General features: G+C 41.6%; 3 protein-coding genes and 1 non-coding gene across 6 annotated transcripts; all 4 read right to left on the bottom strand.

Annotated features, from left to right (window-relative positions):
* Positions 1-57: 57 nt before the first annotated feature.
* LOC112938332 (uncharacterized) lies at positions 58-2,812 on the bottom strand. The gene is made up of 3 exons (XM_026024397.2): positions 1,018-2,812; positions 823-941; positions 58-705 (listed from the first exon to the last, which is right to left on the bottom strand). The coding sequence occupies exons 1-3, from the start codon at positions 2,606-2,608 to the stop codon at positions 262-264; spliced, it is 2,154 nt and encodes a 717-aa protein (XP_025880182.2). The 5' UTR covers positions 2,609-2,812; the 3' UTR covers positions 58-261.
* Positions 2,813-10,176: 7,364 nt separating this feature from the next.
* On the bottom strand, positions 10,177-12,022 carry LOC4324664 (transcription repressor MYB5). The gene is made up of 3 exons (XM_015778465.3): positions 11,656-12,022; positions 11,204-11,333; positions 10,177-11,095 (listed from the first exon to the last, which is right to left on the bottom strand). The coding sequence occupies exons 1-3, from the start codon at positions 11,789-11,791 to the stop codon at positions 10,465-10,467; spliced, it is 897 nt and encodes a 298-aa protein (XP_015633951.1). The 5' UTR covers positions 11,792-12,022; the 3' UTR covers positions 10,177-10,464.
* Positions 12,023-21,058: 9,036 nt separating this feature from the next.
* On the bottom strand, positions 21,059-21,131 carry TRNAV-UAC (transfer RNA valine (anticodon UAC)). Its single transcript has one exon. It is a non-coding gene; the product is annotated as a tRNA-Val (tRNA).
* A 535-nt stretch (positions 21,132-21,666) lies between these two features.
* Positions 21,667-26,139, bottom strand: LOC4324662 (probable acyl-[acyl-carrier-protein]--UDP-N-acetylglucosamine O-acyltransferase, mitochondrial). 3 transcript variants are annotated; one of them, XM_026020611.2, is made up of 11 exons: positions 25,927-26,139; positions 25,738-25,823; positions 25,333-25,457; positions 24,754-24,873; positions 24,480-24,572; positions 24,286-24,402; positions 24,118-24,201; positions 23,353-23,457; positions 22,766-22,852; positions 22,525-22,689; positions 21,667-22,108 (listed from the first exon to the last, which is right to left on the bottom strand). In XM_026020611.2, exons 3-10 carry the CDS (start codon positions 25,345-25,347, stop codon positions 22,576-22,578), a joined length of 735 nt encoding a protein of 244 aa, XP_025876396.1. In that variant the 5' UTR covers positions 25,348-25,457; positions 25,738-25,823; positions 25,927-26,139; the 3' UTR covers positions 21,667-22,108; positions 22,525-22,575. The 3 variants fall into 3 exon arrangements, with proteins under 3 accessions (XP_025876396.1, XP_015622394.1, XP_015622398.1); XM_015766908.3 differs by having other exon boundaries at positions 24,754-24,862; XM_015766912.3 differs by having other exon boundaries at positions 24,480-24,548; positions 24,754-24,862.
* Between the last annotated feature and the right edge of the window lie 1,282 nt (positions 26,140-27,421).

Raw genomic sequence — 27,421 nt, 5'->3', positions numbered from 1 at the left:
ATAAAAGACATGATCTTGGCATAACTTCATAACCATTACCAATTGATACATAACCAGTTCAAATGAGTACATTACAGGTTCACAGGAGTACATTACATCACAGGCTAAGTGGTTAATAGAATACTAAAACATCAGTTTCACAAAAGTACAACATTCTGGAATAAAGACAACAGTACAACACAAAGGTCATCAAGAATTCTGGATAGTGGATACTAAATTACTAATATGAGGCAATATTGCAATCTTCATTTCTTCTAGTCATCAATCATCGGTCTCAGAGACATAGGGAGAGGGAGAGGGTGACTTATCAGAATCAGAAGTCTGCATTGGAATACCATCATCACAATCTTCTGAGTCGGATGATGGAGCTTCAGGATGCACTGGGGCATTGCGCATCAAAGACTGTAGGCTTCTGACTTTCCTCTTCTTAGCGTGCACAGGCCTTTTCCTTTTAGCTGGTGCTGGTGCTTGTGGTGTTGTGTGCTGCTGTGACTCTTTTGCACATTGTTGATCCATTTCACTTGATGAAGGCACAACCCCAGTAATGAATTCATTGTCACCATCTGCCACAACATCATCCACTTCCTTCTCTATAGGATCTCTACCCTTGTTCTCTCTCTTATTTCTTAACTTGGAGTTAAATTTAATAAACACCAGATCTCGCATCCTTTCATGAAGTAGCCTGTTGCGCTTCTTTGTATGAACCTATAAGCCAAGTAGTGAACACAAAGCTGCAGGTCAGATCTAAATTCCATAAATAAGCATTATAATTCAAAATAGACAGCATGCACATAAAGCTACAGGTCACAAATTTCTTTTTACCTGTTCAAAAACTGACCAGTTCCTCTCACAAGCTGAGGAGCTGCAGGTCAAACTCAAAATCCTTGCAGCCAACTTCCTAAGATTTAGTGTGCTTGTGCCATGGTTCAGCCACCATTTTGCTGCATAAACATTACACAAATTACAACAAAAATGATATTCAGCAATAAAATTAAGTTCACATGTTGAGATCTGAACCTGGATTGAAATTTTTGTTCTTTCGCTGCCTTACGGCAATTTCGTGTCCAAAACTCCCATGCTGATCTTGATACAAGTTGAGTTCTTCAATTATTTTGTCTTGGATATCTTCATCATCAACCAACTTGTCAATACAGGAAATCACACCTGCTCTAAATGATCCATCACTCTCGATCTCTTGCTTATTTGGGTAGTAGTAGTAGTAGGGGTTCAAATAGTACCCAGCCAGGTGTAGTGGAGTCTTGAGCTTGTTGTCCCATCTTTTATCAATGATATCCCAAACTTCTATGAAGCGGCTCTTATCATTATCGAATCTCTGAGAAATTTCTTTCTTCGCCTCAAGCATTAAACCATGGAAGAATCCCATTGATGGTACATCGCTGTCCATTCTTCTCAACACGTTAGCCAATGGCTCAAAGTAATTAACTGCAATGTCAACATTTTTCCAAAAGGTTTCAGATCTGATCACTTTGCTGGCTTTCTTCCCCTTGGTCTGCTTCAAGTAACCCAATTGCTCCATCTCATCTGATTTAAATAGTCTTACTAACTCTTTTTTGTTGTCTAACAAGCTTTTTAGATTCAAATAAGCTGTGGCAAATCGTGTAACCCCAGAGCGAACCAAGTCTCTGTTAAGAAACTTTCTCATCAAATCCAACACCCTAGTATGAGCATACAAGAAAACAGTCACTTGTCTTGCATTAGCAATGGTTTCCTCAACTGGTCCAAGCTTCCCAATATCCTCGAGCATGAGATCCAAGCAATGAGCAGCACATCCATTCCAAAATATTGATGGTCTTTTTGCTGTCAATAGACTTGCTGCAATTGTGTTGACGCTAGCATTATCAGTCACCACTTGGACAACATGTTGTTCCCCTATCTCTTCTATGTACCTGTCCACAAGTTTAAAGATATATTTGCCATCTTTCCTGTCACCTGAGCATTCCACTGAATCTAAGAAGAGTACCCCATGAGCACTATGCACAACTAAATTCATCACTCCCCTACCCTTCCTATCTGTCCATGCATCTGTCATGATAGAACAACCTGTGAGCTCCCATGATTCCTTGTGCTCCTTGAATCCATCCATCACCTTTTCCTTCCTTTTCTGTAAGAACGATCCACTCATCTCATAGGGACTAGGCCCTTTCAGACTTCTACCAAATTGTCCAATGGCCTCTAACATATGAGCAAAGCTAGGAAGGGTTACTGTGTTGTGTGGAATACTAGCTTCATAGAACCACTGACATATGTACTCACAAGTTCTATTCCTCCTCTCTTCTCTTTTCTGAGTTGTCAATGCTGTTTGAACCTTATTGCTTAGCTTAATTACTCTTTGTGTCATACTGGCAGATTCTTCTATAGAAGGAGGCTTGTAGTACTTGTCAATAGTATGACCACCTGCTACAGATCTAGAGCTACTAGATCCTGTTGTCTCCTTTGGCTTCACCACAAGAACATTATTGCCATGATCTGAACCTTCACTGCCACTTTCACAATCTGAATTTTCTATGTCAACTTGAGCTCTGGCCACTTCCTTTTCTTTGTTTTTCTGTTCCTTTTCACTAGTCTTCTTGGTAAGCAAATCAAACATCTCTTGATGCACTGGACTTGGAACTTTCTGACACTTAGTAGTATTGAAACCTTTAATTCCAGCAAGATGGTACTTAATTCTTGTAATTCCAGCAGTGCAGACCTTGTCACAATACTTGCACCGTAGGTGATGTTTCTTGGTTATGTCTGGGCAGAAACAGTGAGCCCATGCAGGATCATCTGAGTTGATACCAGCTTGTTTTGGTCCAGCTTCTACTGAGACAGAGGCAGCACTGGACGGATTACCTATATAAAAAGCAAACTTAGCCCACATTAATGCTAGCGTCAAAGCTGCCTAAGCATCAAAATAATGCAAACTGATATAGCACGTATTATCATTACCACCTAAACAGGCGAAACAAGCAAACGAGAGATCTCAGGGAGTAAGAAAATAATTCACATATAGTAAGATCTACATCATAAGGCAAGTATCTGAAATTAGAGGTAACAAATATGGACAACTTGTTCACATATTGTAAGATCTGCAACATACAAGCAAAAAAGAGAGGAGGATGTGAGAACTGACCGGATTGTTGTGCCATGCCGTCACCTTTGGTGCTGCTGCTTCAGTGCTTCGGAGACGTTGCACTGACGGACCTCCTCGTCGGACTTGCGCCGCTGCTCAGCTGCCTTCAAAGCCGCCGCCGCTGGTTGGACGCCCGCTCGAAGCAGCAGCCGGCGCCGGTCGCCTCCACGAGCCACCTGCGTTGGTCGATCCGCTTGAAGCCACCGCCGCCGCCGGACGCCTCTGCGCCGCCGCCGCCGGCCGCTTCCACTTTTCTTGCAGCTGGAGAGTGAGCGCTTTGAAGTTGGAATGGATAGTGTGCTGCTGGGAGCTTACGAGCTAGGGTTTGCAGCACTTTACCCACCTCTCGACTCTGGTCTAGTTGGGCCGGTTTCCTCTTGGGCCAGACCGGCCGCGTTTTACAATTTAGCTACGCTAAATTACGGCCAGTTTAGCGGCTATTGCCGGCTAAATGGCGCTATTAGCGTCCCGCTATTCTTAGCGCTAAAAACTGCATCTCTTAGCTCCGTCCGTTCCCAGCAGCTATCTCTATAGCGGCAGCTATAGCCGGAGATTTAAAACTTTGGACGTCGTTACGACAGTGACGCCACCGATAACGCCGAGACCGAGGAGCATAAGATAGTCGTCGACGACCAGCGGCGCGCGCGGCAGGTGCATGAACGTGTACGCGCGGATCACCATGATCAGCGACAGGTAGGAGTCACACAAGACGCGCACCGGCAGACGCCACGGGACGCGGGCGAGGTAGAGAGGGTCCTTGGATACGAGGGGCGTCAGGGCGTAGAGGCCACCGGCGAACATGCACGACACGAGGAGCAGTATCACTATCCACTTCAGCGTCGCGAAGCCCCGCGCGTCCGGGTACGCTTCCCCGATCGTCGTCGGTGGCGACCGCCTCGGCGGCGGCCGCAGCGGCGGCAACGGCATCGTCCACATGGATGGGCTAGCTAGCGTTGCCGATAGATGGTGGCCGACCTGAGACGAGCTGCTGCACTCGTGGGTAAAATATGTGTTTTATGGACAGGTACCAAAGCACGAGTTCGTATCGTGTACAATGTACATTTTTTCGTAGCTAGGTAGGAGACGTAGAAACTAGGAACACCAGAGTCCAAATATATATTCATATTGCATATGCGAGATCAATCAAATTTCGGATTCGCAATAGATGCGTTTGCACGAGGGCATTATATGCGAGATCAATTTGCAGCTTAACTATGCAATACATATATAGTAGTACTACTAGATTAATTTGCAGCTTAAATTTGCGTACGGTAACCATTCAAAACAGGGACATATCAAATCGTAGCACCGCAGTCCTGATGCATGCAGCTAGCGCGTAGTGAGCCGGTGGTGCGTCGCGCCGCGCGGGCAGGAGGCTGCCGGATGGGGCCGTGTAGAGGTGTGGCGGCCTAGTTGGGCATCGATGACTTTTGCGGTCTGCAGCGACGGTTCGACCTTGCGTATTCCCACGTACTGTATGTTAGTAGTTCGGCCGGTGCTTTCCCGCAGCTCGCTACAACTGTGGGCCTTGTATTTTTCCCGTTGTTGTAAAGAATAAGTTCACATGAGGTCCTTCCATTTGTCGCCGAGTTTGAATCATATATCTGAACCACAATACCATATATATAGCGCATTTCCCAACTCCCAAAAACCAGTGTAAAAGAGATCACAAGATGTTTTGAACAGTAGTTTCGACTGACATGGTGCCTACGTAGCTGGTTTGACTTGGTCATCGTCCTACACGACAGTGAGGTGACATTAGAACCAAAACGTCTATATACTACTTAAAAAATAAGAGGTGCTTTCATCATCCGTCAAAAAAACCGGACAAAAAAACCAAATCTGTCCTAAAAAACCGGGCGGAAAAAAAGGAAAAAAAACCAAACCTATCCGATAAAAAAGGCGAAAAAACGAAAAACCGGGCGAAAAAACCAAATCTATCCGATCCAGAAAAAACCGGGTGAGAAAAAACCTAAACCTGTCCGATCAAAAAAACGGCCGAAAAAAGGTGGGAAAACCGGATCTGTCCATTAAAGAAAAACGAATCCGTCTCTGGGTAAGAAGAAGGACGACAAAAATTAAAAAAAAATCTGTCCGATTCTCTATCTCTAAACGAAAAAAATCCAACTCTAGATCTGATTCCTCTTTAAAAACGAAAAATAAAAGGCACCTCTCCTCTAGGCTTGAGTCCGAGATCCCACGCACCACTCCGCTCGGTTTTAATCTCCCGTGATATCCCATACATCTTGGTGAAAAAAATTGTTGCGTCGGATTGGAGATCTGTTTGCAAAAACGGAACCTACATGTCGAGAGCATTCTATTTTTATATGATTTTAATTTTTGGGTATGTACTTTTGTATTTGAGTCCCTGTAATTTTTATATTTACATTAGTCCCTATAATCTTGCAATAAGGTATTTTGAGGTCGTTTTTTAAAAAAATAATAAAAGGGAGATAACAAAAACAGAAAGGTGCATAAAAAGAAAAAGAAAAGCCGCAAAAAAAGGAAAAAAGAAAAACAACAACAACAAAAGTCTGTTTCCCCTAGATGGCCAAAAAAACCATAGATCCGAAACAAAAAAAATCATATTCCTATAAAAGGCAAACAAAAAGTGGTGAAAAAAGCTAAATCCAATTCCTTTAAAAACGGAAAAAAGTCAAATTCCTATAAAGGCGAAAAAAAATCTGAAAAAAAAATATCTAAAAAAATTCGTCCGATTCCCTAAGAAAGTGGCAAAAAAATGGTTCGTAAAAAATAAAAACTTGGTTCGTATGAATTAAAAAATGCTCGCGAGAAAAAAAAATAGAATGGGTGAAACAAAGTCTGATTTCTAATCAGTATATATCTCTTCTCTATCTCTAATCTAATCTAACTATTTAAAAAGAGAAAATGCATGAGAAAATAAAAACGGTTCAAAAAAACGCGTGAGAAAAAAGTCAGAAAAAAGCGCAAAAAAGAACACTCTAAAAATGTTTTCCATCTTCCATAAAAAAAATAAAAAAACGTGCGAGAAAAGCTATTTCCATCGTCGGTAAAAAATTTTTTAAAAAAAACATGCAAGGAAAAAACCGCCAGAAAAATGTGCCATTTCTAAAAAATGGTTTGAGAAAACATCGCAAGAAAAAAAACGCCATCTATTAAAAAAACAAATCGCTCTGAAAAAACTATTAGAAAAAGCTAAATTGATGGACACTTGAGTCAGATAGAATCCATCAATTTTTTGCCACATACTACACGGCTTTTATTTCGTCATATATTCTCCTGTATTGGAAAAAAGCAAAAAGGAACATTCGAAAATACAAGCAAAAAAAACATGCTAAGAAAAAATATTAGAAAGAAATACGGCATTTCTAAAAAATGGTTTGAGAAAATCGCGAACACCGTTTATAAAAAAAACAAGCCGCTCATTAAAATACAAACACTGTCATTGAAATCATTATGCATGAAAAACGTATATTATGATTAGAATTTTTTCGCCCGTTGCAACGCACGGGCATTTTTGCTAGTAAAAATTAAAATTAAAAGAAAATGTGGACCCCTTCTCGAGCTCCCTCACGCCATTGTCGGTGCCAGGGACGGCAAGGCAACGGTGCTAGCCGTCGTGGTTAGCCCGCTCACCGTGGCGGCGCTGCTCCCGGCGTTGACCGGCCGATATGTCTGCGGGTCGATGCCTCAACTCAGGAGCTTGCGCTTGATGTGCATGTTCCAGTAGTTCTTAATCTCGTTGTCCGTCTGACCGACGGTGAGCGAGAAGGAGGCGGCGGCGAGGCGGACAGTGATGGGCACTTGGACAGAAAGGGAGAGGAGGCGGGTGCAGGTGGGGAGGAGTGGGGTCAGGGCCGAGAGCTAGAGGACCGGGTGTTAACAACGGAATTTGGCATCAGATTTGGAGAAGAAGAAAGATCGAAGCGGATTAGGTGTAAAATCTAGTTGATCTCTAAGTCAAACTGCACATCGGTTGAATATCGGTTGAATATCGTATCGGCTAAACACTAGACAAAGGCTTGACTTGGCCGATATGGCAAGCTGCCGATATGGTATAATCTAGGCTCGGCATAGGCCTAGATCAAGATAACTGTCATTGTCAATCAGAGATAGAGCTCGTGTATGGCAATTGTACCTATTAACTAGGTTAGTTATGTCGGTTTGAGTTAGATTTGGCAAGAGACCGCTGTATATGGTCTTGTTTGTATTTTATCTTTAAAAATGTTTGAGTCATGTCCATAATGGACTATTTTGTACTCGGGATATAAATATGAACCTTATAGCATTGTAATACGAGGGACAATCCAATACAACTTCGGCGCATCACCACCCTTTTACTTTTCGACGAGTTCGCTTCGCAAGAGGTAACTCGTCTCGATGGCTTGTACTATCGGAGCTACTATGTCGTTTTAGATATTCTAGTCCTTGTATCATAACCATTGTTATCATATGTCTTTGTTATTCTAGTCTTAGCATATCAATTTAGCTCTATCGGCTGCTTCTTGCTTTAGGATTTCTGCCAGTATTGGCTAATTCGTCTTACTAGATTAGATTAGCTTAGACATCTACCATCCTAAAAATTCAGTCAACGACTTGATTGTCTAGATATCATATTTCTTTTCATACTTAGTGCTGCATTAGTACATTCGACCTACTATGTCGTGTTCAGAACCATGATCTCTAGCTTGCTTCTTGATTGTTAATAAGGGTAGTATCGAGGTTTTAGCCGATCTTACCTAATATACATGCTTCTTTACTAAAGTTTTATGTATATTTGCCACTTATATAGATAGATCTCCCTATACAGTTATATCAAGCTAGATTGGTATCGGCTGGGCTATCTAAACTACTAACCAACCACAATTTGATATATTTATATAGATTGATCTGCCTATATAAGCCTGTACTAGAGTATTAGCTAGTATATTATCTCTCTTACCCTAAATATTGTTCCATCGGCTACTTTTATAATACTATCTTAAACTTCTTTATTAAACCTGATAGACAATATTACAGCCGATGAGGCATGTTTAGGGTTTAATATTCACCGATCTACCCAGTCTATAGCCGATTTGGTCTAACTACATCGGCTGAGACCACCAACGATATGCTATCGGCCTATTGGCCGATCGACTGTCGGCTGACTAACTCTACTTTTTGTCTTTCTTGCTAATTGCAGGACCAAATCAGTTGGCACGCCTTGACACACTTAGGCTAGCTTTGGACATGCACTGAAGTTAAGCAGATCTCCCAGGCCACCGTGTTTTTACATCAACACCGGGGCAAGGAGGGTGGTGAAAGTTTCATTGCCGACGGAGGAGTCACGGGCGGCACACCATCACCAAGAAGGACTCGAGGCCGATGAATGCAGCCACCGTGGCGGCGAGCGTGAGCAAGAACGAGACGAGGAGTAAGGGGAGGAGGAAGGGCTCGAGCCATGGTTGGTGGTCAGTGAGCGAATTGGAGCGGACGCCACTCGTATTCCTGTCAGACATCGACTTTAGTCTTCACCACGCTGATTTCTTCCTCCAATGGCTCTTCTACCTTTGCCCGTCGACTTTGATATCCACCGCGCTGATTTTTTCCTCCACTAGCTCCTCCGTGCTATTGATTTGCACCGCCACCGCCGGCCTCTCTAGCGGTGGCCAGCTCTAGGATTCATCATCGCCGGTGGTGAGCGCGAAGTGGCGCGGGGAGCCCTTGTGCTCGCAGAAGACACTGCAGGAGGTGAGCAGGCGGAGGAGGCGCTCGAGGACAAAGGGGTTAGGGTGTCCCGTGGGGAACGGGGCATTGGCACCTCTAGCCCAGAGCTTGGCTGGGACGTCAAGGCGGATGGCAGCGGTGAGCGCCATAAGGACGGAGATCATGTTCACCAGCTCCATCACCGTGAGGCAGGCGTCCGTCGGGGAGAGATCACCATCTCCGCCAGGCGTTGCGCCATTTTTGAAATTATCACTGTGAATAATTTGGTCGGAGCTCGCCTCTATCCTCTTCTCCGTCGCCTCGGAACGTCATGGCTCCCTCCTCAATAGACACCTCCCGCCAACCGCCGTCGCTGCCTTCTTGCTGGCCGCCGTTGCCACTGATTCCTCATTGCGAACAATGGGAAGGAGGAAGTAGAGAGGAGAGAGGGGTGAGGTGGAGGAAGTGGGACCACCGACATGTGGGTCCCACTTCCTTATTATGTTTGTATTGACTAATATATGGGCCCATATATTTTACTCTTATTTTAATTTTTTTTTAATCTTGATTATAACGCCACGTGAGACGATAACCTAGTCAAACCATTCACGTAGATACCATGTCAACTGAAACCGCCATCCAAATCATCTTAGGGTCTTATTTCAAGTGGTTTTGAAAGTTGAGGGACGTGTTATATCTGGTATTTCGGTTTAGGGATGAATTTCATATTGGCTGACAAATTGAGGGGCCTAAAGTGAACTAGCTTATCCCGTTTCTGTAATGCTGGTGCTGCTCGTTGGCCCAAATGAGCGGAAACGTGTCGTGACTCGTGAGCCGCAACTTGGTCCAGCCAAATTTCACTTTTGGCCCAGCAGCAGAGCAGACTCGCTCCCACACCACAAACAGCCGCTCTTCTGATGTACACTCACTCTATCAGATGGCGGCATGGTGCATTGCTGGCATGGAAGGACACACGCTTCAGGATTTGTGCTGCGTCTTATGGCAATAACAATGCTGCGACGACGGCGTCGTTAGGCGATGGCATGCATTATTTGCTACTCTCTCCGTTTCACAAATATAAGTCATTCTATCATTTCTCACATTTATATTAATGTTAATTAATCTAAATAAATATATATGTCTAGATTCATTAACATAAATATAAATATAAAAAATATTAGAATAACTTATATTGTGAAACGGAGTAACTACTTTAGCTAGCGCGCGCGAACAAGATGAAAAGGCAATGAGACAGTGCAAGGTGTTGTGATGAGGATGATTCAATCTAAAACTTGACGACGACAAACTAATTGACCTGCCAATAAGATAAAATTTTTAGTGCCAAGTCAATAGATTCACCTTAGTACACGGCTATATGTTGGGGCGACCCAGCACGCGCGATGTCATCTTCCAGTACCGCATGACTATTTCTTACACTTCTGAGACCATATATATACAATCGTGTCACACACACACGTACGTTTACGCGCACTCACACAGTCATAGTTGATTTGCACGCTTGCACGGTACATATCATGACGTCTCGTTCCGTCACTAGCTAGCCAATGCAGCATACTTATAACTTAATTGAGATAATTCAATTACCACTTTGCTAGCTAGACTAATGAGATAAGCAAACATTAATTTCTTCTTATTAATCCTAGCTAGTAGTACAGCATCTCTTGCGACAGCATGACATCGTCGAAGGAAGCTGCAGAGCCGAGCAGGTCTTGGAACGAGCCACTACCGAACGCGTGAGAGCCGAAGAACAAGCCGCTGCTGCTGCCGCTGGACTCCGACAACGGCGGCATCATCGTACTGTCGTGCACGTCCACGGCCGGCCACGGCAGGTTGCTGCTGCTGCTGCTGCCGTCAGTACTGCTGCTAGCGGTCGGACTTGTCGTTCCCGTCGACGGCGACGACCACGACGTCGTCGTCGTCGCCGCGTCGACGGCGGCGGCGGTGATCGTGGAGTACTGCTGCTGCTCGATGAGGCCCATCAGCTCGGCGTACAGCTGCTCCGACTTGTGCAGCAGGAGCTCGTCGTTGTCGCCCACGGCGCCGTCGAGGCCGGCCGCGTCGAGGTTGACGAGGGGCGCCGGAGGAGTAGGAGGAGCGGGTTGGCTGGAGGCTTGTGTCGTTGGGTTGTTGTCATCGTCGCCGGCGGCAGGAGGAGGAGGAGTGGTTGCTTCTGTTGCGGCCGCGGCCAAGTACCTCTTCTTGAGCTTGGTGTTCCAGTAGTTCTTGACGTCGTTGTCCGTCCGGCCGGGGAGCTTGGACGCGATCACCGACCACCTGTGCACATCCACGGCGACGCACGCAGAAGTATAATCAATATACTCGCACAGAGGTAGAGGTCATGTGAATGCAGGTAGACTAGAGCGCACGCATGCATGCACGTACTTGCTTCCCATTTCGCCGTAGAGCGACAGGATGAGGTTGTCCTCCTCGTCGGTGAAGCCGCCGTGCCGGATCGCCGGGCGGAGGTAGTTGAGCCACCGGAGGCGGCAGCTCTTGCCGCACCGTTTAAGCCCTGACGATGACAATCAAATGGCAACACATTAACGACGTCATCCTTACGTGTGCATACGTACGAGCGAGTTATCAGTAAACTCACCCGTCCCTACGCTGACAGACCGAGCTAGATAAAGTCACAGAGAGAGATACAAGTATACAACTAGCAATATTTCAGAGAAGCTAAGTACTCCATATACTACCAAGCTGCCGTTAAAAAGTTGCAAGTGACAGAAGCCTTTGACCACTGTTCATCGAACCACGCACGAACTCGTCTAGGACTCTAGCGTAGCACACGGTTTTCAAAAAGAAAGAAGCAGCGGACGCATGCAGACGCGCACCTGCTTTGTGGGGCAGCGCGATCCAGTTGCCGGCATTGCCGAACCTCTCGACGAAGCTCCTGAGTATGGCGTCCTCCTCCTCCGACCACGGCCCCCGCTTCACGCTCGCCTTGTCGCAGCACGGCGACCTCCCCATCGTTAAGTTCTCTCTCTCTCTCTCCCCACCACCACCACCGCTCCCGATCGAGCACTTCGCCTCACCCCACTCTGATCAGAGGAAGAAGCGAAGCGCGGCCGTGGTTGGTGAGGCCCCGGCGAGGCCGGGGGTTTATAACGAGCACAGCGTCAGCGTGTGGCATCGGGAGCGAGAGCTGAGAGCAAAGTTGACCTAGCTAGCGCTCGCTCGCACACACACACATCGCCTCTCACATCGCGAGACGTCAAGAAAAGCCATAGAAAACTTCAACCACCACCACCGGTCAGCTTCGTCTCTCTGTGTATTTTACGAGAGACACCGATGGTGAGACAACCGTGTCTTTCGTTGTTGTCTTTAGGATGGAATAAATTAAAAATGAGATGTCTAGTTTTTTTAAGAATGATTATAATTGTACTTAGTCCGTCCCTGTCGCCGACTAGTTATTTATTTGAGTTTGCAGGATTTAATTTCAAGATCGACTCGACGGTTTTTTCTTGTAGGGAAGGTGTATGTGCGGCATAGAAAAATGCTTTGGTCAAGCGACAGAAATAATGTCCATGGGCGGGCGCTTGCTTGTGCCCTCTGATCAGCGATCATATATTCTACAGGCCTAGGAGGACCTAACTTGATTATAACTTGGCAACTACCGCAGTTCGTCGTACGTATATGCTCCTATCTAGATGAGCATATAATCCATTGGACGTTGCAACCAATTTTTATAACCAGTTTTATATTTTTTTTCTTGAATGGTAATTTTGACTTCCAACACAAGAACGCTAGTTCCAGTGATCCAGTCTGATGTTCTTCTCGGCCACATGATCTTTTCTTCTGGGGATAACTAAACAGATGCTGAATTAGCTGCATGCGTATTAGACTTCCAAACTGTTGTCGAATTATTCAGGAAACAAAAAAGAAAAGCTGAAAAATAGTATTTGTTTTTCTTTTCCGTTTTCCGCTTGTATTAAGATTTTAAGACTATTACTACTTTTTTTTTCTGAAATGAAATGCAGAAATGTGGTAGAAATGGTCAGGTTCAGGTTCAGTAAAACTACTGAATCTGAACTGGTCTTTCCACTCTCCGCTACAAGTAAAGCCAGCAAGATAGCAAGATAAGTGACGCTTGCTTGCAGTCAGTGCCTTTTCGGTAGTGTCCATCGTCGTAACTTCGGTCTACGATGAGCAGAAATAATGCATATGTGCACTTGATACGGACATTAAGCACGTATATTGGTAATGTCGCAAGCCAAATGACTACTGTAAACAATTGGAAGGATTAATTAATCTCTGTTGATCTGGTCTCTGTGAAACGAAAACAGTAGCATCTGATGACCTACGTGATTATCGTCATCTATATGCTAGCTCTACGTATATCTAACGTAGTTGGAGAAGTTCGTCAGGTAAAATGGGGACTGACTCCGGTCTGGTCCCGTTAATTTCATCAATCGATATTGATCTACTAGTAAAACATGTGGTGCATGTTAAAACATTTTCTGCTGCTGTGTTCTTCCTTGAAGTGATCCGTAGCTGCAAGAGTAGAATGTTCTGATTAAGATTCTTACGGTTCCTTCTCCAATTGGTTGATGCAATGTGTTTCATCCACACACATAAACATAGAGTTAATCAATAACCATGCATGTTGCTTGTGTAGTTTGTATATGCTCATGCACACTAACCATATCTGAATTTTTAGTTTAGTAGATAGATACGAGAATATAGTACATACATATGTGAATGCTGTATGCACGCACGCAAGCGATTGTAGTGCATGTATATATGGATCCAATTATATGCCCTGCGATTCCTGACCTTTCTCACGCGCACATTATTGTATACACTGTCTGAGATTTCTGATGCATTTGCTGTATATCTAAAACATTTTGGTTGATCATTAATTAGCTGTCTTCTTGTAGTCTCTTGCCTAACATCGAACTTCCAAGCTGCTTCATCGTACAGGAATACAGGATGCTGCTAGCTGTTGCGGCGCATGACCAATATGCAATTAAAAAAATGGTAGAATCTCTCTAATCTCTAATCATGGTTATTGTTTTGATTCAGAAACCGTACAGGAAACCTATGACAGTTCAACTGCTGAAGATGTAAAAAGAAAAAAGAAAATTCCCATTTGACAATGCTATCCGAAAATAAATCAAAATCTTACCGGATAATGCTTCCAGCTGCTGGGTATATAATGTGGACCGTCCAAGTGATAAGAACATGAAACAAATCCTTAACAGGATACAAGCAAGTGGCCAATTTGAACCGAAAAGTTACTTTCCAGTTAGATAGATAAACAGAGCATGTTGAAAGCATATAATCTGTTTCCACTATCTTGCCAAAAATCTGCCAGTTTTTTACCTTTTTTTAACAAACTGGTCCCTTTCAAAAACTTATTTCGAAACTAGTCCCTGCAAAAAACTTCAACCAAAAATAGGCCGTGAACTCAGCGCCATGGACCTTGGCGCTGAGCTATAACGTCTCAGCGTCATCAACGTTGGCGCCAAGCTCGAATCTGAGGTGGCATAAATTTGTTGAGTTGGCGCTGGGGTCCTAATGATTTAAATTGCTGAGGAGGCATTCAGCTTCAACAACCCACCGATAGCATAGTGGTAGCATGATTCTACTCTAATCCTATGAAGCAGGGTTCGACCTCCCATCTCCCCCAATTTTTTTTTCTTTTCTTCTTTCCTTCTTTTCTTCTTTTCTTCGTTTTTTCTTTTTTTGGATCCCCCATCTCTCCCCATTCTTTTTTTTCTTTTCTTCTTTTTTTCGTTTTTTCTCTCCCATTTTTTTTATTTTTCTTCTTTTTTTTCTTCTCTCTCTCACTCTTTATTTTTTTCTTTTCTGTTTGTCTCGTGATACTATCTTCAAAAGATATGTTTAAATTGCATTTTTTTTGAATTTGGAAAAAAATATTAAAGTGGTATATTATATGGCAATTGATAACTTAAACTGAATTTTCAAATCAAATTCAAAATAAAAAAAATTACAAACGAAACTGTCATTTTGTAAAAAATAAGAGTGAGTAGTCGAGAGAAAAAAAAACCCATTTTTTTCATTTTCTTTTTTTTCTTCTCTCTCTCACTCTTTATTTTTTCTTTTCTGTTTATCTCATGATACTATCTTCAAAAGATATGTTTAAATTGCAATTTTTTTGAATTTGGGAAAAAATATTAAAGTGGTATATTATATGGCAATTGAGAACTTAAACTGAAATTTCAAATCAAATTCAAAATAAAACAAATTTACAAACGAAACTGTCATTTTGTAAAGAATAAGAGTGAGTAGTCGAGAGAACAAAAAAGAGAAAAGGAAAAAACCCAAAATACAAAAAATTACAAAATAAGAGAGTAGTCGAGAGAACAAAAAAGAGAAAAGGAAAAAATCCAAAATAAAAAAAAAGGGTGAGGCGGGGGATACCAGGATTCGAACCTGGAACCTTATGCCTCACTTGAGACATTAACCACTAGGCTATCACTATTTTGCTACACTAAGATGCTTGCGCGTCTATTTGAATCGTCAGGACCTTAGTGCCAAACAACTTTGCACTGAGCTATAATGACTCAGCAAATTCATGCCACCTCGGATTAGATGTTAGCGCCAACAACGTTGGCGCTGAGACGTTATAACTCAGCGCCAAGGTCTATGGCGCTGAGTCCACGGCCTATTTTTGGTTGAAGTTTTTTGCAGTGACTAGTTTCGAAATAAGTTTTTGAAAAGGACCAATTTGTTAAAAAACCGGATTTTTTAAAACCACCCCCCCCCCTCACCCACCCACACAAATGAACGTTTCTGTCGTTCTTAACTAATTCCCACCTTTTAAAACAACATGTGTTTTGCTGTTCTTTCACAAACAGCAGCCGCCTCGGTTTCTCGACCAAAGACCGTGTTCCTTTTTCGTCGTGAGTTACTACTGCGAGAACAAGCCAATTAGCCAATGGAAGTAAGGTTGTTGTACTAACTGTCCGTGGAAATTGCTGTTGTCTGATTGTCTCATGTTTCATGTTTTGGCTATATACGATCAACCATCAATTATATAATTAAGGTGCCAAGCACCAATTTGAATTGTTATAATTTACTAGAGTATTTATTAGTTAATTTCATCTCACACCAACCACCAGCTAATCAGCATGCACGGCCGCCGCTCAGCTTAGCACCGAGTTGACCATGTATACGACCATGCTGCTTGTGATGTTACAAGATAGATAATGTTCGTCAAAACTCGTACACCAATAATGTTCATCAAAATGCATACACGAGCTGTGTGATTGTGATGCATGCGAATTCTTGCACATCGTTTCTTTCCTATATGTTGCTGTAGCTGATGCTATGGTTAATTGGCTAGCATGTCACAGCAATGTTAATTGCATATTTTTTTTGGGGAGACTAGCATAGAATGGTTAGTTGTGTACTGCATAAATATTAGGCAGCATGTTCCTTGCCTAATCCATCAAGTCCATCTAACTTCTTTAGGTCTCAAAATCTTGTGATCTTATCTCCAAATCACACATTTTGAACAGGTGTACTGCTACCGTTTTAATTTATGTGTCCACTAGAAACCATATACGAAGTTTCAGCAAATCTTATTCAATTGCCGTGCAAAGTTGCAACTGCAGATGGATAAATAATAAATAAGGATGGAGTAGATAGATAGGATTAGCCCTTCGAAGAAAGAATAGTGATATATGATATTTGAGGAGTTTTACCTTTATCTTGAGATACCTAAATTTATATTAAAATCTTTTATACCTTAAAATACTTAGTACCTAGAGATGTGTACCTCCAGGTATACTTCTCAAATATGGTAAAATTACCCTATAAGATTATGTCATGGTACATACCATACCTTATTAATTGATGCTTTGCCTCATCTTTTTTGAATGGCACTTATGTTTTGGACATGTATATATTTACATGTTATTGACAATTTAGCGCATGCTGACAAATTAAGGAACCTAATATTAGTGGGTCGCGGCTATATGTTTAGTTTGGCCACTTTAGCTTTAATTGCAGACATAATATTAATTTCCAAAAAAAGAGAAAAATTTCAATTTATTGTGCATCTTATTCACATGTTCATAGTTCCTCCTCCTTTTTTTTTTGTTATTTCACATTAGTTAGGCACTGTTTGTTTCTGCTTAAGATTATTGTAATCTAGATTATTAAATCAGATTACTCTAAGCTGGATTATAATAAGCTGATATAAAATAAGCCACGAGTTATTTGTTTCTCTGGATTATTAGAGGCATCTAAGAGTAGTGGGTCTTTAGCCACTCAATAATTTGGAAAAAGCTCCTCTAGAGAAGATTATTGGATTATAGTAATCTAGCTTATAGATTATAATAATCTAGCATAATAATCTACTTGTTTGTTTCAGTTTACAACTAATAATCTAGATTATAATAATCCTAAGCTGAATCAAACAGGGCTTAGTTCCATTTTGAATTACCAATGTCAAATGAAAAATAGAAGGGCTGGGTATGTAGTCCTTGATATACGATGCAGCGACATTAGGTTTCTTGCGATCGAACTTATATACTCGGGTTGACTTGATGTAGGTGCTCGGCTAATAACTCTTAATTACAGTTTTGATACCAGTGCTCTCGTTTATAGATAAAATGTGCTCGTAGAGCGCGATAGTGTGTGCATGTACATGTTCATAGTAATAAGTGTGTGTAGGGTGAGTATATTCACGTGTATATGAGCGTATATGTTAATTTGTGGTTTGTTCCGAAAAAGAAAAGGAAAAATTATGGCTAGAGGCACACAATAACAGGTTTGTTGGACCAGGCTATCACATGGCCATCTAGGGATGAAAACGTCCGCTCCGGATAAAAAACAAATACGGATACTTTTCAGAGTAGATAATTTTCGGATAGTTCAGATACGGATATCCGGTGAACAATGCTATTCGGATATTCGCTGAAGCCATAAGACATACTCCATTTCTTTATAACTCTGTGACCCTCAATATACCTTTTTAGATTTTAATAGTAGCACATCTCTTAACACCAATCCATATTATTAATATTATTTAAACTTTTAAATATTTTATAAAGTATACTATATTTTTTATAAACAAGTTAATTATATATGATGATATTTGTTTCTATTAGAAGCTGAGGTGGCTTTTGTATTCTGAGAAAAAAATGTTTTTATCCGTGTCCGATCATATTTGATCCTTATTCGTATTTGAGATATTTCGTATTTGTTTTCATATCCAACCTATTGGTATTCGTTTTCGTATCTAACAACAAATATAAAAACGAATATGGTATAAGTATTACCAGCTCCGTTTTCATCTCTAGGGACATCCAGTCCATACTCATTCCGGATGATGAGGCGATCTGCCAATTTTTCGTGGACAATGCGATCGCTAAAGGCTTATATGGTTTACTATTGCTAATATTTTAGCAACATACATGTAGTATATATAGATAAGTATTGATAGCAAATTAAACATTGCTAAAATTACTGTCCAAAATGGCAACATTTTGGCAGGGCAAGTTAATCTGTCTTCACACTAAACCGACTATAAGAAGAGCTGTGGGTTTGGCTATGGAAGAGACTTGACAACGGATGATAACAAGCCATAGCACAAATCGAACATCATGTTAGGAGTTACTTCTTCTATCCCAAAACATAAAAAATTTTAGCTTTTAAAATTTGTGTAAAATATAATAATTTCTTCACCTATATTTTTTCTCAAATATTCACAACATTTCATCATTTAAATTCTCCATATACTTCATCTTCTCAATCAATCACAATCATTTTTTATTTAATTTCACCTACTCTTTAATACCCATGTCTAATTTTAAAACTTCTTATGACTACTGAGGTAGTAGATGGTTTTGGATCAATCGATCCATCAATCTTAACAAGCCTTAGAATAGATTAATTGTCAAGGGAGTCTTCATCCGCTTTATGAGATGTGCTAAAGCGTATACTAGCTTAATTAATTTCATTATTCAGTATCTCATATGGGTTTTGTCTGTTCTGAATTTTGCTTTGTCAAAACGTATAGTAATGTGATGTGCATCCTATATGATAAATGCAAAGGTCAAAGATGTAATGTCCTCCTCTTATGTAAAAAATGAATTAGTGTGGTGGTTACTATATATATTAGTATGACAAAATTCATATGTTCTAGGGCTGAGGCAATCCGTAAGTGTCAGAATGTGTGGACCGAAAACTCCAGATAAAAGGCACAAATCGGCCTGTTTGTTTAAAACTCAAGATCATATCATGCATACGTTTAGGGCGGCTAATAAATAGCTGATCATATTTATTTGCTGGTATATCCTCCCAAAACTTACTTTAAGAAAATCGATGCCTTTTCCGGTGAAAACAGTTAACTAAAATGGTACCGGATGGCTGCATACTTGCATGTCTGATCATGGCGTAAAAGCTTGAGCCATGAGCCAAAAAGTTTCTTATATTCATTGAAAACAATAAACCACGGCTTAAGATCAGTTCTCTTCTATTTAATTGGTGTTTCTTTAAAAAATTTACATAAAAAATTAATACAGTCCTTTATAAAAACTTTTCCACCGAACTAATGTTTATGTAAATATTTTCTAATAATTACATAAACAAATTTCAAAAAAGTTGGTTTACATATCCTTATTTGCCATAAAACACACCACCAATGAGTTTTAACAGAAAAAACATAAGTTATTGGAACAAACCCTCAACTTTCTCTAAATTATGACTTAAAAAAAACATTCTTTCCATGATACTCCCTCCGTCCCAAAATATAATAACCTTATAATGGATGAGATGTATTCTAGTACAACGAATGTGGATATACTCCCTCCGTCCCTTAAAGAATCAACCTAGGAGGGATCACATCCCCTCCTAGGACAATGTATGTGGACATGGGGGTGTCCACATACATCAACCTAGGAGGGGGGTCACATCCTCTCCTAGGTTGATTCTTTTTGTGACGGAGGGAGTACCTCTCTCCACATTCATTGTACTAGGATGTGTCCTATCCTATATAAGGTTGCTATATTTTGGGACAGAGGGAGTATTCTATAAATACTACACCATCTAAAGTGAAATAAAAGACATATTATTATCAATTTTAATAGTATAGCACCATTGCACACAATATTCTGACCCACCTATGATATCAAAGTGAAGTCAGCTAAAAGACATGAAGATAACTTGCATAGTTATCTTGAGTTCTGTTAAAATTTACCCCCTTACCAATATATGAAAGCCATAAAAATAATTTTCAATTCAACGTTGTTTTCTTTTTCTTTTTTAAAAAAGAATAAAATACATATCTTATGCTTGCACCGCCGCTAGATGGCAGCTTAAAGAAGCAATGTTAGTCCCTGGACTGTTGGTCAGGTGAATTTGTGCGAATATATACCCTGCTTGGCTCCAAGATTAAGCAACTCGGATCATATATTGACCTAGCTATAAGTGACACCGATGCTGACCTAGCAATATGAAAATGACTATCTATTTGTCACCTCTTTCTTAATTAATTACCAATAAAAACAGTCCATGCTAGAATAAACAAAATAGAATGTTTACTACTACTACTATTACTTATTCTTGAGCTCTCTCTTCTCAACCAAAATATTGTACATACAATTTGCATTAGTCTAGTCTTGATATACTGAAAAGTACCGGATACATATTACACAAAATGTTGGTACTCGAACTTCAATGTTCATCGAAAGGGAATATAAGTTTTTTCGATTATGAATTTGTCTTCTTTTTTCTTTATATTGGTTCAATTTTCCATCATTAATTTACAATAGCCATAGAAGCATAAACAAATATGTTAATTTATAGCCTTCATGAAGGAGAGCTAGTAACGGGCAAGAAACTATTCAACATATCTTTTTGCACATTTTGTTTGATGATGTTTATATTTTTCTTTTTAATACCCCCTTCCTTGCAATGCTCAAAATATCATTGTAGTTGGCTACTGAGACTGCCTAGGTCAATAAGAAAATTGAGTTTGGTTGGGGAGCTAGTGTAATGTGTTGTTAATTTGGAGTTGCTGTAATAGTACATTTTAATAATAAAAAATATCTAAGATGAAGTCGAGATTTTTTTTATCATAATTTATGAAGTCGAGATTCAAGACAAGGTTACGGTAAGTAAGCATGAGATATGTTTTTTTTTTAAAAAAAAAGGTAAAGATAGAATAGATGATGTTGGATTGAAAGATTATGCGTTCATATATTGGTTAAGGGGGATCTATGACAACAAAAAAAACATTATTGGAAAAAGTAACAAAAAAATTGTTGCTGCCCAGGATCGAACTGGAGACCTTCAGTGTGTAAGACTGACGTGATAACCACTACACCACAGCAACTTTCATGTCATGTGATGGCAGTTTTATGTTATTGGCCTTGTTTGGATCCGCTAGATCACTGACAAAACCCATTCCATAACCCAAAACCCATTCCATAACCCCTAGACTATTTTGCGAGACGAATCTAACGAGGTATATTAATCCATAATTTGCTACAGTGATACTACAGTAATCAGCCGCTAATCATGGATTAATATACATCATTAGATTCGTCTCGCAAAAAAGCCTAGGGGTTATAGAATCAGTTTTATCGGTAATCTATGTTTAATACTCCTAAATAGCAAGATTCCAGAGGACTATTTAATAGCTCGGAGGATCCAAACAAGGCCATTATCTTTATTGTTGTCGCTGATTATATCAAATGACAAATGTGTACGGTCGAGAGCTATCATTCATTTGAACCCGCAAGACCTGGAATGACAATATATACGGTCCATAGGCCCTGGAAGGTTTAGAACTGATATTTGGGTCCGGCACATCTGATGATCTGAAGGTTTCTGAAGCAAGCAGATTCAACATTAATAGTCAAACTGTATGTCGTCCGAAGAACACCAATGCAAATTTTGGACCATCTCAGCACTAGCAGTAACATCGTTCAGACAATACAAATTCGAGCCTGAGATCCAGGAGGCGACATACATACACTGTACAGGATGAACAAAACCGAGGCAACGCCAAATATATGTACAACGACTAAGGAGCATTTGTGCATCCACGAACACCACTACTCATCTCATCTCAAGAGAAAATAAAAAAGAAAAAGAAACGACACGCAACTTCCAAGTGTCCTATATCCAGATGCGACAGTATTTGGTCAAATCTGGAGTGAAGGGGCATTCAACATCTGTATGATGTATTCCTGTGTTCAGGTATTAGAATATCAACGAGAAACTCTTGCTTTAACAGTCAAAGAATGGGCGACTTCTTTCAAGAACACGATGTGAAACATGCCCAGTCCAAAGAATGAGCGATGCTTCCTGCAACCAGAAACATACAATAAACATGAGGACCAAAACAACCCAACCAGAATCAATCCAAAACTTATTCTAGAAATTATGAAACACCAGGAAGCAACTTTTTGGGAAAAGAAGTGTATCTCCACATGTTTATGTGAGCTCATGCACTTCCCTAAGCAGTAAGAGAAGAAGTTGGTTTGGTTGGTTTCAACTTTCACGATTGAAAGTCCAGGTCAATCTTCAGGCACATTTGTGTGCAGTTTTCAATTTGTTGGTTGTGTTCAATCTTTCTGGAACGATATTTCCTCGTTCTGGAGTTGGATTGTCTCTTCCATGATTATATTTTGTATAAGTTAGTTCTTATGACATCGCATTTGCCCAAAAATATTATCATCCACCTCATATAACACAAAAAGTTTGATAATTGAATGCATTACCTAAGTGATGTCTCGGAAATTGCCAGTAAAACTTGAAAGTTTATAGAAATTTCAGCGGTTCCAACTTCTAAATTTGCAAATTCCACGACGTCCTTGGCCAAAGGACATGCGAATAGATTCCACCATATAGGATACATGAGTTTCTGATAACTCAATTTCCCGTTCCTGTTACACAGATTCCCAAATAAATAAATACATGGAGTGGAAGTAACAACTAGAAAGATGGCCAATGTGTGTTTACCAGTTCAGCAAGTCTCTCATCAAAGCTACTCTGACTATTAATAGATGGCATAAATACTTGTTGATAAGCTTTCCTCAACATCCGTACCTTCATTTATGAAGTGAGATAAAATTATATAAGACAGAAAAAATTATAATTGGCTGCAGATATCTAGTCACTAAGTTAAACTTCAAGCCTAATCTCCCAAAATATGGGGAATCCTTAAACGGTGCATAGAGTACTTAACAACACATCATTCTGTTGGTAACATAAAAAAAATCATCATGGTTCTTCATGACTGTTGGCATACTTGAGCCTTGTATTAACAGATCAAATTATCAGCTGATGTATCAAAGTGTGTGTGTGTGGGGGGGGGGGGGTTATATAGTTAACTAAGAAGGTGCAGTACAATTGAGGTTGGCTCCAGATCATCCTCGCTATGCTTTACCAGTAAATGTGATAAGATGACAATATGTTTAAACATTACCATATTGGTAAAGGAACATCACAACAGAACTTTAAGTACCCTCGCACAACTACTAGAGGAACATAAAGAAGTGCACTCATGTTATGAATAAAGGCTACATATTTCAGAAGTATATGGAAACCTCTTGGTCTGAGAAACCATTGCGCTTAAGACCTTCAAGATTCAGCCCACGAAGCTCTGCTCTATCACCTGCAACCATCATGTATCTTGGCACATCTTGTGCGATCTGATTCAAATTGAACTGAATGAATTTCATACTCTCGGACATCATATTCAGAGTTCAAAGACAAGAATTCATTCCCCCCAAAAAAAGACTAAAGAATTGCAGTGCCAGTACAAATGGACAGCCTAGGTGAGAACTGCAACGCCATCAGCATCAAATAAGAATGTTGTTGGAAAGAAAATATATGCAAAAGTACTGACACTTGACATGATTGACCGCATACAAGTCTAGGCCTCTGATTGGTTGAGCTACAGCTCATAAGCCATAGAAATATGAACGATGCAACAAAAAAAATATGGGTGGAACTTCTGTATATGTATTATTCGTGGTTTAAAAGCCAATGCTGCAAAGTAGGCTATGATAAAAAAAAACAATATTGACTCTAAAATTAAGTTTCAAAATTCAAATGTTGGCTGCAACTAATAAGCTAACAAACATAAGTACCTAGTAGTAGTGATCATGCACCTATTCCTAGAAAAGTATCACCAGATGAAGTGCATGCTAATTCTATGACTTCAGTTCACGAGGCCTGCTTCTTATGTCTTATTTGCATCATTATCATTCCTTGAGAAGATCGATCAAGATTACATGCAATGTAATTTGTTGGCATAAGAACTTTGTAATTTTACAGAATTCAGATGAAAGCTTATCGACACAACATACCACAGAGCCTCCACCTAGAAATGAAAATGACCCAATATGACAAAATTGATGGACAACAACAGCCCCTGCAGTATGGGTGCAATCCTGAAACAATGAATTCCATCAATACACAGATGGGTTCTTGACCAAGAAAATGGATGAAGATTATCATGGTAAATAATCACCCACTTCAACAACAACATGGCCAGCAAATAGAGTATTGTTAGCAAATATGTTATTGTTGCCAATCCTGCAATCATGTGCTATATGGCATGAACCCATTATAAGATTATTGTCACCAATAACCTACAAAAATACAATGATTGTTAGTAAGAAGGCAGAAGTGAGTTCAGTGGAAATCTTATCACAAGGGATCTGAATACCGTGCAGTCACAAGATTTAGAAGAGCGATGAATAGAACAGTACTCTCTGATCTCATTATTGTTACCAATCTGTAGAAAGCATTCATCTCCTGACTAAGATGGGGGGAAGGGCAATAATGTTCAGCAGAAAGTATAACAATTCAAGTAGCCAAATGGCATATTAATCATCTAAATTAACTCATGGACAGATTTTACATTAAAGATAAGCAAATCACTGTACCGTGTGGCATCATCACACTAAAAATCCAGTGATAAACAAAAAAAAAATTCTAACCTTATACTTGAGATCTTGGCACTTAACACCAACTACAGCGTGGTGTCCAATGACATTGTTTTCACCGATAATGGTTTGCCCAGGAATGTCTGAACCAAGGATAGCGCCACTGCCAGAAAGCTAAATTCCACATTAAAGTTGTTCACATGTCATATAGTCAGATTTCTTGACAAACATGCAATATGATGCATTGTTCTCCAATATTGCATATTTGAAGCTTAGAATGCTGCTGGCTATGGTTCAGCTGTTGATAGAAAAGTTATTGCAACAAATTAGCTTGATGCGGCGAGGAAAGAAATTAGAACTATTGTCCTGGTAGATAGCCTAACAGGGGATGTGTAGTATTCAAAAGTACCTACAAGAACAACATCTTAGCTCCACATAGCACCAGTGATAATCCAAGCTTAGTAGCTTACTTTCACTAGAATTTCTATTGGTGGAGAATTGTTTTTTTTTTCCCATCATTTTTCAATTTCGATATCACCCGAATGTTCTATTATCATATCAGAAGAATGCAAACATTTCTAGATCCATCGATGGAGCCGAAAACAGAAAGTGGGGAAAAAAATTATATCTTACGTGAGAACAACACATCTCTCCCCTAGCTCGGTATCTCCCATGACATGGCTCCCAGCGTGTAACTGACAAGCGTCACCAATCCTCGCTGAAGCTCCCACGGTGCAAAATGGGCCTATCGAGACACCCTACAAATAGTGGTTCAAGTTCAAGGCACATATGCACAATGATTTACTACCAGAAATCAATGCATTTTTATTTCCTATGAAGCAGAAAGTAATCATCTCAGATTATGAGCATCTGCACCAAGCAGGCGAAGGCTAGCACGCATTCGACATTTCCGCATGGACCAAATCCAACAGCCAAGCGCAGAGACTCCACGACAAGTTCGTTGGCCGATACAGCAACTCAACTCAGCCAGAGCCGCGGCTGGTGAGTGGGAGCAATCGGAATGGGGGAGATCTTTACCTGTCCGACGACGGCGTCGGGGTGGACGACGGCGGCGGGGTGGACGAAGCTCGTGGCCGCCTCCCTCGCCGCTCCCTCGGAAGAGACTGGGCGCGCGGGGGGAGGAAGCAAAAAAAAAAAAAAAACCAAAGGTGTGAGAGCGAGCGGTGGCCGGTGGAGGTCAGAGTTAGTGCGCGAGAGGTGGCGTACTTGCGTGGAGACTCCGCGAGGCGATGAGGAGGCGGCGGACGGCGCGGGTGGCGGCGGCGGCCATGGGGAGCGGTAGGAGGAGGGGAGAGAGGGGGGACCACCCGGCGATGAGGTCAGCTGGGGTTTTTGCGAGTGTGTCCCCCCATCCGTCACGTCACGCAGCAGCAGAGCTGCAGCATCCAGCGACGACGCGGTTGCACGAGTGCACCGCACATCGGTCGGCACATGGGACTCTGGCTATTTCGTTCATCTTCTCCAGTTCACGCACTCGTGACAGGGAAGACGCACATGACGCATATACATACCGGAGGACGGTTCTATGCAGAATAGTACTACGTCCGGCTCCATTAATATGGCTACCTTCAACATGTTATTAACGTGTTATTGATTGAAGAGCATCTCCAACAGTCTCTCTAATTGACTCTTCAAGTTAAATTTTGGCTATTCTATCAAATAAAACATGCTCCATCAATATCACCAACTCACTGGCCAAGCTATTTGGCTAGTCAAACCCTCCTCCTTATTGGTTAAATTTGACTAGTCTATTTGGCTGGCCATTGGTGGGCCCTACACTACCAATCTCCTCTATCCCCCCTCTCTCGTATCCGTCGTCTCTCCCCCATCGACACTGGCGCACTGCTACGGAGGCGGTGAGCTCGAGCACGGCTGCCCCGCCGCTCGCCCCAGCCCGCTGCAGCCGTCGGCCTCCGTCTGCCCCGCCGCTCGCTGCAGCCGCGCCTTTCGCTCGCCGCAGCCGCAGCCCCGCCTCTCCCCGCCTCCTCCGCTCGTCGCAATCGTGGCCCTCGCTTGCCAGAGCCGTCGTCCCGCCTCCGCCCGCCCCGCCGCGGCCTTCGCTCGCCGCAGCCCGCCGCCTCCGCTCGTTGAAGGCCGCGCCGGCCTTCGCTCGCCACCGTCGTCGCCCCGCCTCCGCCTGCCCCGCGGCCTCGCTTCCGCCCGTCGGCCCGCTTCCACCTGTCACCCCGCCTCCGCCGGTCGGCACGCAAGTCGTCGTCGCCGTCGCCGCACCGAGGTAGGGGCGCCGTCCGCTGGCGCCGTACCGAGGTAGGGGCGTGAGGAAGGGGCAGTAGCACGGGAGAGAAAAGGGAGATGTAGTATGGGTGGGAAAAAAACAAGATTGAAGAAGGTTTGTTGAGTGACATATGGATCCTATTTGTCATAGACTTGTAATAGGGATGATAGATGGAGAGGCTGTTGGAGTAAATAAGAGTTTGACTTGCCAAATTAAATGAAGAGTTGGCCAAATAGATATTTGGAGAGCTAGATTTGGAGAGATTTGGAGAGACTGCTGGAGATGCTCCATGAGTACCCAGAGAATCTAAGAGATAGATCAGATAACTAACCTTATTTTTTTGATAGAAATAAGCTTTTTAACACAAAACCGTCCTCTTTTACTAAACGGAAATTTAACTATTCGTCACTATTTAAATGCCCCTCTTACACTTGCACTTAATTTTTTTTTGCCCTTTTTAAGAGG

Source organism: Oryza sativa, chromosome 1 (genome assembly GCF_034140825.1).
Source record: "Oryza sativa Japonica Group chromosome 1, ASM3414082v1".
In the NCBI taxonomy this organism is placed as follows: Eukaryota; Viridiplantae; Streptophyta; class Magnoliopsida; order Poales; family Poaceae; genus Oryza; species Oryza sativa.
Note: the sequence above shows the minus strand (reverse complement) of the source record. Positions and strands in the feature narration are given on the sequence as shown.

Excerpts from the sequence above, each read along its gene's own strand:
- LOC112938332 (XM_026024397.2), bottom strand. The coding sequence starts at position 2,608 with ATGTTTGATTTGCTTACCAAGAAGACTAGTGAAAAGGAACAGAAAAAC. Across the intron at positions 942-1,017 it reads GAACAAAAATTTCAATCCAG|CAAAATGGTGGCTGAACCAT; the intron begins GTTCAGATCTCA and ends ATGTTTATGCAG. Across the intron at positions 706-822 it reads ACTGGTCAGTTTTTGAACAG|GTTCATACAAAGAAGCGCAA; the intron begins GTAAAAAGAAAT and ends CTTGGCTTATAG.
- LOC4324664 (XM_015778465.3), bottom strand. The coding sequence starts at position 11,791 with ATGGGGAGGTCGCCGTGCTGCGACAAGGCGAGCGTGAAGCGGGGGCCG. Across the intron at positions 11,334-11,655 it reads CGCGCTGCCCCACAAAGCAG|GGCTTAAACGGTGCGGCAAG; the intron begins GTGCGCGTCTGC and ends TGTCATCGTCAG. Across the intron at positions 11,096-11,203 it reads TACGGCGAAATGGGAAGCAA|GTGGTCGGTGATCGCGTCCA; the intron begins GTACGTGCATGC and ends GGATGTGCACAG.
- LOC4324662 (XM_015766908.3), bottom strand. The coding sequence starts at position 25,990 with ATGGCCGCCGCCGCCACCCGCGCCGTCCGCCGCCTCCTCATCGCCTCG. Across the intron at positions 25,824-25,926 it reads CTCGCGGAGTCTCCACGCAA|TCTCTTCCGAGGGAGCGGCG; the intron begins GTACGCCACCTC and ends CCGCGCGCCCAG. Across the intron at positions 24,573-24,753 it reads GCCAAGATCTCAAGTATAAG|TCAGGAGATGAATGCTTTCT; the intron begins GTTAGAATTTTT and ends CCCCCATCTTAG.